The sequence below is a fragment of the Choristoneura fumiferana genome, chromosome 10 (assembly GCF_025370935.1).
Source record: "Choristoneura fumiferana chromosome 10, NRCan_CFum_1, whole genome shotgun sequence".
In the NCBI taxonomy this organism is placed as follows: Eukaryota; Metazoa; Arthropoda; class Insecta; order Lepidoptera; family Tortricidae; genus Choristoneura; species Choristoneura fumiferana.
In genome coordinates, this window is record NC_133481.1 from 15,635,930 (window position 1) to 15,653,243 (window position 17,314).

At 35.2% G+C, this 17,314-nt stretch overlaps 1 protein-coding gene across 1 annotated transcript in view; it reads left to right on the top strand.

Annotated features, from left to right (window-relative positions):
• The window catches only part of LOC141432177 (zwei Ig domain protein zig-8-like), a 58,219-nt gene that overhangs the window by 24,685 nt on the left and 16,220 nt on the right, over positions 1-17,314 (top strand). The window contains exons 2-3 of the mRNA XM_074093658.1: positions 3,181-3,259; positions 7,364-7,563. Of these exons, the coding sequence (XP_073949759.1) occupies positions 3,193-3,259; positions 7,364-7,563 (267 nt within the window). The 5' untranslated portion in view covers positions 3,181-3,192. The remainder of the gene's footprint in view (positions 1-3,180; positions 3,260-7,363; positions 7,564-17,314) is intronic.

Consider the following 17,314-nt stretch of genomic DNA (forward strand, 5'->3'; position numbering starts at 1 on the left):
TTTACGTTCCGCGGGTATTATTATACACTTTTCCGGAGTAAAAAGTAACTTTTATAAATCAGGAAAACATTTATTTTTATTTATACGGTAGTTCTGAAAATAGTGGACCTCTTACTAATAAATATATTATTATGCCAACCAAAAATGCTTGAAGCCAGTTGCCTTAAATAATATTTTTATTATAACATCGTAAAATATGCTTAAAATTTAACTGAAGAGCGACCAGTATACTCGTTAGAGTTATAGAATAAAATAAATAACCACTGAAATATCACACCAATGTCAAATGTAATTTTTACTTTTATAAAGAAATAGGGTACTTAGTTCCTTTCCCGGGTAAAATAAAATTATTATATTTACCCCCTGTTTCACCACCTATTGATTAATTTTTGACGGTTAAATGTGATGCCGTCTCCGTCTATTCGAACAAAACAAATAGAGACGGCATCACATTTAACCATCAGTTAATACTAATGAATGGATGGTGAAACAGCCCCTAAATCAATGATGGTGAAATAGGGCGTATTTATATTAATAATTTCGTACCCGTGTACGGTAGACTCGAACGAAATGCACAAAATTGAAATTGAAGAGCGTAAAAAATTTGCTAAGTACCTATATAATGGCGTCGCGAAGTAGGTAAACATGTCAATGTCATCAAATCAATGTGGCGTTGGTGTCACGTCATCACGTGTCACAAGTGTCACAGGTTCGTATTCCGTTCCCCATTGTGTCCTCTAAGGTCTAATATCTTTGATTGTGAGACAGAGATATCATAGTAAGATTTAGGAGAAATATTGACTGGTGAAATACCGATACATAGGTTAGCTGTGAAAGTGTTTGTGGTAATATTAAGGCTGGGAATATACGTCAGATGTTTCCATAAGTAGTCTTATAGTCTTTAAACTGGAAAAAAATTACAAACTAATATTATTATGAGTCTACATTTTACCCGAGCGAAGCTGGGTTCTCATCTAGTTTTTTTTTTATTCGCTCACCAAAACCGCTCCTTGTGTTTCCAAGCGAGACGGTAAAAGAGTAAAACTCCGTGCACACGTCGTTACGCAAAATCCCGCAATTCTAGAGAATCGTATCCCATTTATTTGAAAACTGAAAAGGAATTTCGAATTCTAATTTCATAAATACGAAACCACGAAACACTGAATTGCAATACTTATCAATTCATGGTGTTAATTTCCCATCAGATGACCCGCTTGCTCGTTTTCCTCCCTATCACAATAAAAAAAAACAATTTTCATTCGTTACTTCAACCAGGGTACGGCGAAACCAAAAAAAGAGCTATGTAAGAGAACGAAAATGATCACATCTGTTATTATTGTGACATTTTGACGACCGTAACAATCTTTAAAAATTTCGGTCACAGTTTGTAGAATTGAATGACATCTTTATGACCGTTTACCTTTACTTGCCCGAATTTCACTTGCCATACCAATGTTTGCCATAAAATATATAGAACCATGCTGTTTTCAGGATTTTTTTAAATGTCATCATATAGGTTAGGTTAGGTTAGTTTAATATCGACTCTGAAGAAATTACTATTTCAGAAATAAATTACTTAATGGTAAATGAAAATTCTAGAAAACGATACATTCGGGCATATGAAATTCGGGCAAACGATAGAGAACCCTTCATGACACGTGATTGTTCACGTTACCTACTTACAAAGAAAGAAAATATACATTTTATTGTATGTCTAAGAGGATTAAAAAAACACTTGGAAAATTCAAAGGTTCTGTCGGATAGACAAAGTAGCGGGCAACACCTACTAAAAAAAGAAAAAAACCTTTTCATATTACGACCAATTTATTTTTAATCTCAAATATTGTCCTGGCCATACCAATAACGCAATAGTTAAAAGCTTCCCTGCGACGTTGCGTGAGGACCAGAAACAAATCAAATTAACTTTCATTTCCCAAATTGGAATTCCACTCTATGGTCCGTGTCCCTTTCTGTTTACAGTTCTAATAAAAGGCATTTGTAGTTTATTACTCTATGGGGCCTGACGAAATGGGGGTCGGTTTAGTTTGAGATGATTGCTTCATTTGAAGTTCTTTATCGGCGCTGAATTTCAATAAGGGTTGTGTTCGATTGAGCAAATTTTTCAATGTAGGAAGTGTTCGGCCCGAACCAACTGGAATTGAAAATACGGCTGTGTTTTGTATAATACTGTTTGTTTTCTAGTAAAAGCATTAGTTAATTCATTTAGTATCGATGTAAGTGCTAAGTTTTCAACTGGGTCTTCATAAAATATGCTTGTTGTTAAAATTTTGTTTTACGACAATGTACAAAACATGAAATAAAAAGTTAATGATCGGTAGTTTAAGTCGTGTGTTTATTGATTGTAAACTGTTTTTCTTTTTTTCATTGGTTATATTATTATTTATCATTTGTAATTATTATCATCAAAAACGCTGCCTCAAAATTGTATGATACTTTTGTACGTGAAATCAGATTTGATTGTTTCTTAGACTAAGTATTCATTTCTTTTTTATAATACTGATACGCATAGATGTGTATTGCATACTTGCTTGCTTGTATAGTAAAATTTACACAACTTTGATCAATTGTAGGTAAGTAGTAACGTAGAAATAGAATCTTATTTAGAATTGTGGATAACGCTAATTTCGAGGCTTAAAGACTCGAACTCTTAAGACTCCAGAGTCTTAAAGACTCAACTATATTTGATAATTAAATTTGCTTATTTTGTGCGTATGGATGCAAAAAACCGTCTTTGCGGCCTTTGAGTCGTTAAGCCTCGAGAGTCTTTAGGGTTCAAGTCTTTAAGCCTCAAAATGAGCGTTTTTCAATCTTATTAAAAAAACCTAATACTTATTTCTTGGAAAACATTCTTCCTTGCAATGATGATTTTGCGAAAATAAAACATTTTTTTTGTAATTCTTTGAAAATTAACTTTAATCTTTTACATGTTTTGAGAGCGTTTAATTTATGATCATCTGCGTACCAACTACCTAGCTACCGTTCAACTACTACTTCATTCATACTTGTTCATTGAATAACCTTTAATCTTAAATTAAGCATACCCACATGATTCAAGATGCTCTGTACGATAGAACATCACTTAAACAAAAAGATCCGTATTCAAATTTAAAACCATTAACCGTTAACAAATTCCTATATTAAAGCAGTACCATTTTTCAGAACGCCACCGGAATGGGCTACACTGGAGCGAAATCCGTTTTATTGCTATCTCTTCTACATGGCTTCCTCTTCCTCATTGGTACGTATGTGTGACGTTGGCATTACCCTGAATAATCATGAATTATGAGTGTTATCGGTATGTGTTGAACCGTTGCGATGGAATGGGTCTAGGGGCTCAAGAGCGATACCATCGGAGTCGTTTGTCTTTTGTTTTTGGAGTTATACCGCTTTCTATGGTGCTTACCTACGAGCGTTTATTTTTTATGCATTGACATTCACTTGTTTAATGTCTATGATAGTTTTTCTTGTTTCGAAATTAAAAACAAATGAATGTTGCAAATCTACAATTTTTTAAGTGTAGAGATGTAGTGAATAATGTATTGCCATTGTAACTTTACTGTAACTTTTTAACTTGGTAAGGAGTTATTTGAAAACCTAGGAAGGATATAAAATAGTTTTATATCTCGGAAAATTGCACAGTTCCCGCAGGATAGTGATAAATAAATTCTTCACAGAAAGAGAAACATGCGAGATTTCACGCACCCAACCTATTTGCATTAAATTATTAATTGACTAAATGAGTAATTTAGTAAACCCTTTGCATAGCGTGGGGATGCCACGATAGAGATTTTGACCAAATGTATAACCAAAGATCTCTTCAAATAAGATGGAACGCCCTACTTACGCTCAAGTCATAAATTTCAATTTATCTTTATCAGCTACCAGTCGTAAATTTTATGACATTCATAAATGCAAAGCGCAGATTGAACGTCGTTAGCCTAATTTGAATCAGAATATTCTGATTTTCTTTTTAACTATGATTTGTTTTTGGAGTATTATTGTATTTTTATTTCAACTCCAAATTTGTTACTTTTACGTTCATCCCGTGAAATCCATATCGAAAATACAAACTGAAACATAGATGCACGGAAAAACTAGAAATAGCGTCCAGCGCTGGGAATCGAACCCAGGTTTTCAGCATTCCGCGTTGCGTGCCATACCCCTACACCACCACTGGACACAAATCGAAGACACAAATTTCTCCTATGCACCACATACGCTTGCTTTTTTCTTATTTAGCCACTTATTGAGAGACGTCAAGATTCCTTCGGAACTAACCGCTCACCTGGACAAGAGATGTTGCTATTAAGCAATCAAATTATGATTGGTTTTCTTTTTAACCTAGACGTAGATAAATTATTTTACATTTAGTAAAACTTTATTCCAGCCAGACTTTTAACAAAATTCATTACCATAGAATGTAAATTATAGATTAAAAGTGTGTAAATTTTATCCTCCTATACCACTTGTATTTTTGTGGCACCTACAGGGAGTGGCAACATTTCTTTGATATTTGTTTTAAGCATCCATTCTCTACAAATCTTAGGTTATTTTATTATTACAGATGCAGCCAAAAGCAACACATTTTTTTTTTCTATTACTTTTTAATAATCTGCAGGAGACTTTTAGTTGAGCAGTCGTGGTTACATCAAAGAAATAACTTTTATTATTTAGTTGTTTATGCTTGGTTTTATATTGATGTTGCTTTGACTTTGGCATGCTACTTCAGAAGTTGAGTTTGTATAGAAGTAATTTTGTTTAAAAGATTTATAATAATTAGTGTAAACATTATGTCTAGATCGCGTTCCAGCCCGGCTAAATAGTTCAATTTATCCAGACCATAATTGGACCTAATACGGTATTTGACTATTTTGTATATGTTTTATAAATTTAAACTAAACAATGCCTGTTATCGAATAGAAAAACAATTTTTAAGCTACCTTTACAAATAACAAAGTTATAAAGGTTTGAAATTCAAGATTAGACAGAGAAAGACATACTGGCATGTGACGTCACACGCCAGTACCACCATACTTGCTGCATAGAGAAAAGCGTTTGAGAAAGAGACAGGTATATAGATTTTTCAAAAAATCACTATAAATCCAATTTTCAACCGATTTAAATTTTCTCTTCGCCAAACACTATCTGTATATCTATATTTTCATAATAATATTAAGATATGGCAAAATCAGGAGTTGTCAAATACCGTATTGAAATTTTACACATAACTGCTTGTAACATGGAAATATAGAGAATTGACTTAACTTTCAGTAGTTATAATACAAACTACGTTCAGGTTAATAAATAAATGATAACGTGCGTGTCGTTTAAAAGCCTGTAGAGTAGGTTTCTGTTGGAGGTTTAATGTTGTTAAAAATATCATCAGCCAACCTTCGTGGTTGGGCAAATATAGCCTTCAATTGAGGCTTCATAGCATACGATCGCATAACCAATCGAACGAACCAAACGTGCAGAGCGAACATCAAAAGGCAAAATATTTGTAACATGAAACGAAAATCCTAAGCGTAAAAGTACATTATTAACTGTTAACCCGGGCAATAAAGGCGTTCTTTCTTGCTCCGTTGCCAAATAAATGTAAGTTAACAATTCGCCTCAACGGAATGACGTTTGCTCTCGTAAATCATAAATACTGGATTCTTTGTGTCGCTCTTGTTATGTTTATATTTGTTCCTGCGCGGTCGGCTGGCTCTGAATGAGGGGGTGAAACAGCCTGTATCATAAGACGTGATATAGACTAGGGAAGTAGCTCGCGTATCTTTTGTCTCCTCAAAGACCACATTCAAAGAGAGCTATTAATTTTTAAAAGAGACGGCAGTTTTTGTCCTAAGTCATTATACGGGGTGCTTTGCAATTTTAAAACGTAGCGATGTCAGACTGCAACTTAGTATACTTTATGATTCGTAAGCGTTTATTGCTGTGGCAAAAATGTTATTTTGCACTGGTTTTATTTAATTTATTGAATCAGGCGTTACTTTGCGGAGGTCCATATCAATGAACTAAAAGAATTTCCTTGCTCACCCGCGTCCTTAAGGTCTTAAGGTTTAAGGTCGCGGGTGAGCAAGGAAATTCTTTTAGTTCACTGGTTTTATTTCATTACTCTGTATATTTGTAGACACATTATAACCAATGGTATCAATTTTATTACTCTAATCTACGAGTACACTGTAACTACCTTCATTTTGTTGCTTGTCAAAATTTTTTTTTTCAAACAATTTGGTTGGTTGATACAATATTTTAGAGTCTAAAATTTCGACTATCGCGGTCTTTATTAATTTTATATGAATTAAATTTGGGTTATTTCCGCGTACGTACGTTTATGTTTTTACATACAACATTTTTTTTTTACCTTGTTCCTTTATCAGACTTACTAACTTGTACCCACTTATTATAAAATAGACTTTTGGTAGTCAAGAAGTCATTCGATAATACACTGGCCGATACAGTAATTAGCTAAAGAAAACTAAATTTTTGTGTGAAAAATACAAGCTACAAAAATAAAAAAAGTCGTGGTAACCTAGTGGTTTGATCTATGGCCTCTAGGACATGATCGTGGGATTTAACCCAGGCTCGCATCTCCTACTTACAGGGGAGCAAAACGTGGCGATGATTTCATCACGAAGTTTTTCTTCACAAATATGCAAAGCAATTCAGTGGTGCGTATGAAGTTCCCCATCCGCACTGGTTGCGTGGGAACGATGCGTAACGAAGGATATAACAACAATTAATATAATGCAACAATTGATATAACTTTCAATTGATATAATGTAATTTATCTTAAAAACCAAACTTATTTCTATTGTTAGTTATTCGATTTGATGTACTTTGGGTTAGGTTAGGTTAGGTTTATTTTTAACCCCCGACGCAAAAAGAGGGATGTCATATGTTTGACCGCTATGTGTGTCTGTCTGTCTGTGGCACCGCAGCTCTTAAACGTGTGGAGCGATTTGAATGCTTTTTTTTTATTTTATAGCAGGTTTTCTAGCAATGGTTCATAGACATGTTTCATCGAAATCGGTTTTGCAGTTTTTGAGATATTGAACTTTGTAGTGACAAAGTCGGGGGTTTCCCAACTTTTTGTAATAGGTTAAATTATATAAAAGCTCCTATCCTTTCAAATTATATCAAATGTTGTAATACCGATCATTACACACCGCGTGGGAACTACGTCTTAAGGCTTTTCATTTTGAGAAGAAGCCTGTGCCTGCAGAAGGACGTATAAAAGTAGAGATTCAACTTTAATTTAACGATACTGTTAGGTATATTACGTTTAGATAAGTTAATAAGCAGCATTCGCATGTAAATCACGTCACTTTTCCAACAGCTGGATCCGGCACTGATGCACCAACGGACAGCACGACTGTGGACATCTCCTCGCGTCGCTTCAGAGCCGAGTTCCTCCAAGAGTGGCAGGGGTCTGCAGACGCTCCATACTTCGATCCCAGCACGCCGAGAAATATCACGGGGCTGGTCGGCCACCCTGTAAGGCTACTGTGTCGTGTCAAGAACTTAAGGAATAGAACAGTGAGTTATTTCCACAGACTAAAATTATCCTTAGTAATCTGTGCATAATAATCTGAAACAAGTCGGTGTACGGTGTTTTTTTTCTTTCAAAAATTCAAAATTCAAATTCAAATTCAAATGATTTATTCAGTAAATAGGCCGCAATGGGCACTTTTACACGTCATTTTTTTAAACTACCAGCGCTTTCGGAAAGACCATCATTGCCAAGAAGAATGCGCCGCAAGAAACTTGGCAGAAAGTCATTTTTTCATAAAAATATAATTACAAATAAATAAAACTCACTTTTCACTAGAAGCGGAGTGCGTATTCATTAGTGTGGTATAAAATCCAAAACAAAGATTTTAGAATTATTCTTTGTCGGTTTGTCTGTGTGTTTGTTCGGGTTAATCTCAGGAAGCTTAACCTAGAAGGATGTGGTTTTCACTTACTTGGTATCGTAAATAATGTATCAAGTAAGTATTTACTCGTATCGTTTCATCTCTACTTGTCTAATCAAAGTTACCGAGACATGTAAACGGGTGTCAGCTAATGCCATTTGATGATCGAAACACAAGCGTTCTACAAGAAGTCTAGACGGTTTATCTTGTTATTGTGTGCTTCATATAGTTTTGTTATCCCTTGATATACGATATTCAGCTGGTAATGAACACAGCGTGTATTTTTGTTACAACCACAAACTTTAAGGGTAGTTAGTAAAAACCCTAATAAACATATTAAGGTAGTTTCAAACCCTTTCGGGTGCCGCCAAATACAGGAAGGGCCCTTTAGCAGGAGCAAATAATTGAAATTAGATCGAACTAGTCAAAATGAATGATATTAGTTTAGTAACTTTTAAAAATAATTGAGTATTAAATTTTCCCTTTTTCATATAAATTAAATAGTAGGTATTATCAATGTTCACCATCCTAAAGCCCAATTGACAACGCTTGTCACGCTTCAAACATCAAAAATGAGGCTTTACATTGCTTCTTCGATTAAATTCTACAGTGAAATAGAAGTAAAAAGTAATTATTTTTAAACGTCGCTGAACTAATGTCGTTTGGTTTGACGAGTAGGTACTATCTATGTTTTAATTATAACATAGCTCCGGTTAAAAGGCCTACCTGGTATAAACTAACCGCCAGGTGCCGTGGCTATTTTGCGAGTAAAAATTAGACTTATTTTTTCCTTGAAATAAATTAACACACAGTGTATCACTATCACTACTTTCACTTATCACTACTATGTTTTTATACGAAACGTCGCGCTTGCGCTGACGTGACAGCAGTCATAGAACCGCTTCTCTCTCGTATCAAATTATTGTACGCATTACATTGCGGCTCAAACAATTAAAAAAAAAATGATTTGGTAGTTAAAACTAAACTTAAAAAATTATTGCAAATATCGCTTTACAGCATTAAAACCAACTTGTGGTTACTTCTTGTACTTGTATATAAATATCAACACACTGTATAACAGTGCTTCCTAACACTTAAAGAAATACCGTCTGATTAATTACATCACGCTTTACTTTGTGGGAGGTCTACTTCAATGAATTATAAATAATTAGGCACTTTGTTCATCGGCAATCATAACAATATCTATACAATAAATAGCTGCAGCAACACATATTTGCAGCTCCTCCAGTTGGGTGTGACTTTTGGCTGTAAGAACACACAAAAGTCATATAAACCCAACTATATCACCACCACCACGCTACACTGATGCGTTTTGAAGCTAACCAGAGCATGGTTAACGGTTGTGTTGCGCTGATGATTGAGTTCGAAACGCTTTAGTGTAGTGCGGTGGGGGTGATAATTAGGTGATGCGTGTGTTGTGTGTTCTTAAGCCGAGTTTAGACTTGCAAGAAAAATCGCGCAAGTTGCATTACATTGCGGCGCTCGATTGTCCACTACATACTCGTTGGTTTTACGGCTTAGCAATGTAATGCAACTTGCACGATTTTCCTTGCAAGTGTAAACTCGGCTTTACACTGTGGAGGTGGGAGAGCTGCGTGCGCACAAATTTGTTGCATAGACTCAGTTATCGTAAGGTCGCGGGTGAGCAAAGTAATTGTTTACAGTTCATTGATACCTACCAGGTATATAGACCTTCGCGAAGTAACGCCTGATTCAATAAATTTGCTATTATGGTAGTGACCAAATGCGCATGCACACAGCCCGCAGCTTAAAATAGTCTCTCGCCTGCCATTATATGGCAACTTCCATCAGAGAGAAACGAATTAAATCATATTAAAGATTGATCTCTTATTTGGAGCAGTAAGTTACGTCCACATTGCTGCCGTGCTATGACAAAACACTCTAACTGGAGATTATCTTTTAAGACCCTATAATCTACATAGGTACAGGATATCCCACGACTATGCCACATAGAGGGAAAGTATGTTTAATAATGCAGATAGAAAACTTTACTAACTTTACCCGTGTGGTGTCGGGTTAGAATAACACCTCTCCATTTCTTCCGTGGATGTCGTAAGAGGCGACTGAGGATATAGGTTAAGGTATACCGTAGGCGACAGGCCAGCAACCTGTCACTATTGTACCGTTTTTGACAAACTTAAAACCTAAAATTGCTAAAAGTGGCTCCGAAGTGGTAACGTTTCGTGTGCTCTGCCTACCCCATTTGGGTATACAGGCGTAATGTGTGAAAACTTTACTGAAATAAGGCTTTATAAAAAAAAAGTTTTTTTGCGATATCTGAAATCGTAGGGTGTTTTTAGAGATACAATGTTTTGTCATGGCATGTAAGACCTTCCTGTACTGTATTCTGGCAAATAAATACTTTTGACTTTGACTTTTTGACTTTTGACACGGCAGATTGCACGAGACTTTTTACACAAAACAACCGCATCAATCATTAGTACGACAGAATCTCGATTTTACCCTCGGATTTGCCATAAGTTGTTTGATCCCTTTCAGAATTTTTTGTTGCATTGACCTTTTTGCTTTCCTAAGGTGATCCCTGTCCAACCTTATTTGGCATCCATTGGAATAAAAGGTATTTGATACGCCTATTTCCACATTTTAACCTGATAAAGGCGATAGGCGATTTTTTGTATCTTTTTGTTTATTGTGTGAATTCGATACAATGGATTTTTCGTTAAGCTTTTTTAAACCACTTTTTACGGGGGCATCTTATTGTGTGATAGGATGGTTATTTCTGTGAGGAATTTGAATTAAAAAAAACTGTTTTGTCTGCTTTATTCACTGTAGATTTAACGAAATCGAGAATCTGCCACGAAATGTTTTATTTTGTTACAGTAAATATCCTCATCTTGAGATTTTAGATTTAGAGTCTACTGAAAAATAATTAAAAAGATCTCTACGAAAACTTTTGTCATAATAATAAATTTATTTCATAATTATATACATAAAATCAGAGTTACGCTGTGATCAAAGTCAAAGTCAAAGTCAAAAATCTTTATTCATTTAGGCTATAACAGAACTTAGTTATGAATTCAAAATGCCTAGTGTTTGAATGTCTCAAACAGAAAAAAGTCAAACATGCGGAATTACATTGAAATTTACGGTTGCGGTGAAGGAAAACATCGTGAGGAAACCTGCACAACCTCCGAGCATTCAATGGTACGTGTGAAGCAAACTCGCTAACTTAGCCAAGCCCTCAAGGCTGTGCCCAGCAGTTAAAATGATGGATGACCGGTTCGAAAAACCTCTGCTGAGAAGAATCGGCAAGAAACTCAACTTATTAAATGATATGTATACATCACAAGTATACAAGTAACATGTTGCAGGCACCAGCACATACTTGTAGTTACTGATATATTTTATTATATTTAAACACTATAACACAGGTTCGATTGAAGGATCGCTATGCGGATCGGAATTATTTCCAAATATCCCTGTCCATGATATAATGATTAACTTTATAGTACGCCTTTGATATTAATGTCTTCTTGACAATAGATCTGAATTTTGTATCCGTTTCATTTATAATATTTTTTGGAATTTTATTATAAAAACGTATGCAATTTCCCAGAAAAGACTTTTTGGTTTTAGCCAGTCTGTAAGATGGAACTTTAAGCTTCCTGTGTTCTAGTAGCCTTTGCTTATCGACGTTAGTGGGAAATCACATATGTTCTTCCTAACATACATGATTATTTCAAAAACATAAAGCGACGGCAGGGTTAGGATATCTGTTTCCTTAAAAAAAGATCTTAAAGATTCACGCGTCTTCAAATTATAAATTGCTCTAATTGCTCTCTTTTGTAAGATAACAATTGACTCAATGTCTGCAGCAGATCCCCATAAAATAAGGCCGGGATTGATGTCGGGAGTTCAGTCAAATAAGTATTAGAACCGTGTTAATTCTGCCTTTATTGTATAACCTTAGAACTAATACTACAAAATGGGAGTTTGTATGTGTGTGTGTAGCACAGCACATACTACAGCGCAACTAGCCATGGAGGGAGCTATGTTTGAAGTTTCTTTGCGGGATAGCACCCAGAATACGAAAATTCGCCGAAGAACTAAAAAGTCATCGACATAGCTCAAATAATTATGCAAGTGGAAGTGGCAATGGACGGGCCACATCGTTGTAGGAGAAAAGTCTACGAGTGGCGACCACGAATCGGAAGACGAACCCTTGGCAGGGCTTCGACAAGATGAACTATTGATATCGTGAGTTGCAGGTAACTGGTGGATGCAAGTGGTGTGTTGTAGTTTATTACGGCATTCTATAAGGGAGGCCTTTGTTCAGCTGTTGACGTATTCCGGCTGATAATGATTGTGCATAAAATATATTTTACGAACACGTTATACACTTTCAATTGGTATGTAAGCTGTGACACACAAACGGACTAAAACCGAAGTACTGAAACCATTTGGAATAACTGACTCAACACACCAAAAATAAAAATGATATAATATAACTCTTTATTAATTTATCTAAAAGTTTGAAAATGTGAGGTAGATAACTACAATTCAAATCCTCGAACCTTCCATGGCTTTATTTAAATTCAAATAAATCCTTTCGCAATATTTGCCTCAAAGCGGGTAGTTTCACAGCTATTAGCAATAATTGGTCGCCTAACGACGCGCGACTCTAGCCATTAGTGAATGTATGAAGTTTTAGATGCGAGCCAAATTTTGATAATCAACATTTATTACATACTAGACTTTAGCCGCGGCTTCGCACTTGTAAACCATGAGATCCGGCAATTGGATTTAAATTCCAGGGTATTAACATTCCAGTTACTGAAGGATATACAAGGAACATTCGGAAAAGATTCATTAAGACCTAGGTACATCTGGAGTATAGCATTATATGGGAGCGAGACTTGGACATTGACTGAGCGGGACTGAGACAGATTGAGTGCGTTTGAGATGTGGTGCTGGCGGAGAATGAAGGTGATTAGCTGGACTGAAAGGAGAACTAATGAGGAGGTTTTAGAGTTGGTGGAAGAGGAAAGGCGGCTGTTGAGGACGATTGAAAATAGGAGAGGGAATATGCTGGGGCGTCACAGTTACATAAAAAACTATTTTGGAAGGGCGAATAGAAGGCAGGCGAGGCAAGGGAAGGCCGAGACGGTCATTTATAGATCAAACCAAGGAAAAAGTAAATAAAGCTCTTAAGCTAAGCTCTTAAATTAATGATGATGAAGAAGGATATACAGCTAAACTCTACGCATTTTTCATATCCCGCTTAAAATAACCGCTTATGATTTTCACAAACGTCCAATCTACGAAGAACAATAACCCTGCATAAAATAAATTGTATCCAAGTTTATTCCAGAGAAGCATAAACCGCCGCGTTATAGGCACTAGCCTTTTATATTTATGATTACCTCCTGTGATAGCGATCGTTTTACCTCGGAAGTGGGCACTTAAGCATCGCCATTGATAACGCGAAGACCAGTGAAACCGCTCGTCACGACCCATTTTATAGAATCCAAATGAAACCCACGGATAAGTTTTTCTGGCGGGATAAAATTAATTTTGCAGCTGCGCGGTTGAGTTTTTACGGGGATCATGATTGAAATTAAGTGGTTACGGGTTTTAAATTGTTTGTGTTCCGCACGATCTAAAAATGATGAGGTTACGGTCAGCGGTGATAGACGAATAGGTACTTAATAATCCCAGAAAGGCAAGCTACTCGTACTTGCTAGGGAGTACGATTTTCTGGATTTAAAAATGACCAAGAAACGTCTATAACTTGGGGATTCGGGGTTTTCATTTTATGTGATTATTAATCAAACCTTGATACTTTTCACTATTTACACTGAATTTGAAATATTTAGTTAGATAGCTATAGATTAGAATGAAATATTCGTCCTTTTTCAGTAATATTTTGATAATTAGTGACATCTCCAATCTTGATATTATAGTTAGACTCCCCATAAAAAACTAAATCGCATCGTGTTTTGCTTGTTCATCTATCTATCTAATACCTTTAAACGAGCAATTCTTGTATATATAAATAAATATAATATATATACAAATATCATGGGACACCATTCACACCTATTGACCTAAACCAAACTAAGCAAAGCTTGTACTATGCTATACTAGGCAACGGATAAACATACTTATATAGATAAATACATACTTAAATACATGTTGAACATCCAAGACCCGAGAACAAAGATTCGTATTATTCATACAAATATCTGCCCCGGCCGGGAATCGAACCCGGAACCTCAAGTTTCATAGTCAGGTTCTCTAACCACTTGGCCATCCGGTCGTTTATATATTTATTATATATATAAATATATTTCGGGGATCTCGGAAACGGATCCAACGATTTCGATGAAATTTGGTATGTAGGGGTTTTGGGGATGAAAAATCGATCTTATAGCTTGGTCTTATCTCTGGGAAATCGCTTACTAACGAGTTTTAGCCCGAGCAAAGCTCGGTCGCCTAGGTATTGTTTAATTAACTGAGCTATTATTTGCACTGTTGAATCATAGCTTTAATTAGGCTTTAGATTTATTTAGGCTTGTTTTCTCGCATGCCATTTTCAAACGAGCAGAGTACTGCGTTTTTAGGGTTCCGTAGCCAAAATAGCAAAAACGGAACCCTTATAGTTTCGCCGTGTCTGTGAAAAATGGTATAATAAAAACCATCAAAAACAAAATTTTATGTAAAAAACAAAAAAATTGTTTTTGATTTTTTTTAGACGTAAAGTGGGGGTGTTTTTTTTTTTCATCCAATATTTGTGGGGTATCGTTGAATAGGTCTTTTAAAACTATTAAGGGGTTGCTAAAACGATTTTCGGCATCCTAAGGTATAAAATATACCTAAATTTGGAATATTCCGTACAAAATACTCATACTCATACTCTTTTATTGGTAATATCGAAAATCGACGAAATCGTTAGAAAAATATTACTTATTTTTTTCGTAATGGCTACGGAACCCTATTTCGGGCGTGTCCGACACGGTCTTGGCCGGTTTTTTAGTTGGCGATGTTTGAATTTTGAAAGGAAAAAGCAAAGCCATTCCCAAAATCATACATACTTAAATTACCAACATGATACATTCTACGTTGAAACTGGTGATATCCATGTAATTAGTTGTATTTAAAATCACGTACACAATAAAATAACTGATCAATCGAAGGCGCCGTAGCAACGGTTCGGTAAAGTTTGACTAATTCATATCAATTTCATTCTCCCGTGAATAGGAAGTTTGTCGTCAATAGTACCTGAAATAGCTGTTGTTTACAGCACTGAATATAATATAGCTAGTGCCATCCACGAAGACGCGTGATTTTGTTAGATTATTTATTTAGATTATTATTTAGTTAAATTAGACATTAATGACACTGTAATAAGAACCACGGCACGCGTCATCGTGAATAACTCTACCTATACATGGCATAATCCGGTTATTGAACGCACAATTAAGCGTTGGAAAATAAAACTTGACAACTGAAAAAGTGGTTGCAATTAAATGTCCAAAATAACTTTGTAGATTTTTGTTTAATACTAGAACAGAGATAGGAAGATTTTAATAATCCCATAAAGATTCACAATAGCGACCTATTCGGTAAAATATTTGAATAACGAGAATTTAAAATCGAATTATTAAAAATGTCGATAACCATATCTTAGTTATAAATGTCAACATATTCGAATATCAAAAATTAAAATATCATACGTACAAATCTAATTTATTTATTGCTCCTTTATCTTAATAACATTTATTTTACATAACTTACCTAGTTATTTCTCGCTTTACTCGCTCAGCTCGTGCGTTGTTGTCGTCACAGTTCAAACCTAACGGAACCGAATATTTTTGGTAATTAATAATTTTACCGAAAATTAAATATCTATAAAGTTTAACAGGTTAGGTTAGGTTAGTATTGTGTCAAGGCGCGAAGCGCCTTAACTGCGCGGAATAGGAGCTCCGCGAAGCAGCTGTACTACTAGGGCTAGTAGTTGCTATCTTTAAGTTTATGTTATTAGCAACAGTAGCAACAGCAAAGTGTCATCCATTGGTAAACACTAGAACATTTACCTGAATTTCCAAAGAACAGTAAACTAGACTAGAATTTGAATCGACCCCTAACTCAATGTACCTATTTCATATCACCACAGTATTTCATCTTAACATTCAGAACTCGCTTGAAATCTTTTTAATATCGCTTCCCAAGTCCCTGTATTCATCTTACTTTAATAAAATACACAGCAATAAATAACTAGCAACAGAACAGGGTTTCCAAGAAATGAAATGCAAGGCCATGATTCTAATGAAGAGGGGGCGGCCCCATTAAAAGGGGGGATACAATGAAATTTACTTAACTCTGTAGAGTTGCTATTGTGTAAATCTTTTGGAACAATTTGATTCTTATTGTAATTAATTAATTAAAGATGCCAATCTCGATTTCTGGGATAAGTTAGTTTTGAAGATGTCCTTGTGTTGGGTTGTGTTTAGATAAATCTATTTAACATTTTAAGTGCTTTGAGATATTTAGTGGCTTATTTTGAAGCTTGATATTCTACGGGTATCTGTGGTGAATTATTAGTTAAGATTATAATAATCTTACTGACAAATTTGCGTACCTTTTTAAATGAAACGCATCAAAATAATGCTGACGAGTTTATTTTGTACGCATGTCATTTTGTGACGATTAATCAAACAATATTAACCCCAAAGACGTCCAAAACTAATAAAATAAGTGCCCTAATCTTTTAATAAATTTACAAATGTAAAATTCGTGTTAAATAAACAAAGTTCCTGCATCTACTTAAAACTAAATACAAGGAAACATTATAGAATCACTATTAACTCGGGAAGTTCCAATTTAAACTTGGGAATGCGCAACGCTTCGCTGTCCTCGCGGAGAATCTTAGCGGGGCTGAAATTAGTCTTCTATCTTAGTATCTCCTTATCCTTTTAGTTTGCAACTGATACTACCATCTTACACTTTATTTTCTTCCGAATCAAGTACCATCTTATATTTTATTTTCTCCTGAATGCAGCAAATATCGTGTAAAATCTTAAAAGCGTGAGGTCGTTATGTTTTCACTGTTTTTTTGGTTTATCTAAGTTTACAGGGTTGGGCAGATAAGTGTCCTAGTTTTGTATCGGCATTTTAATTAAATATTACGGTTTTTTTACATTAATTATGTTTTTCTGCATTGAGTATTTATTCGTCCTTATGATTTCTAGATATCAGATTGGTATCTTTTGTTTTCATATAGTTTTCAATAACGGACGCGAAACGCCAGCTCATTGTAAACCTTCACAAGCAAAAATTCCGACCGTGCGAGATATTAAAGAAGCTAAAAC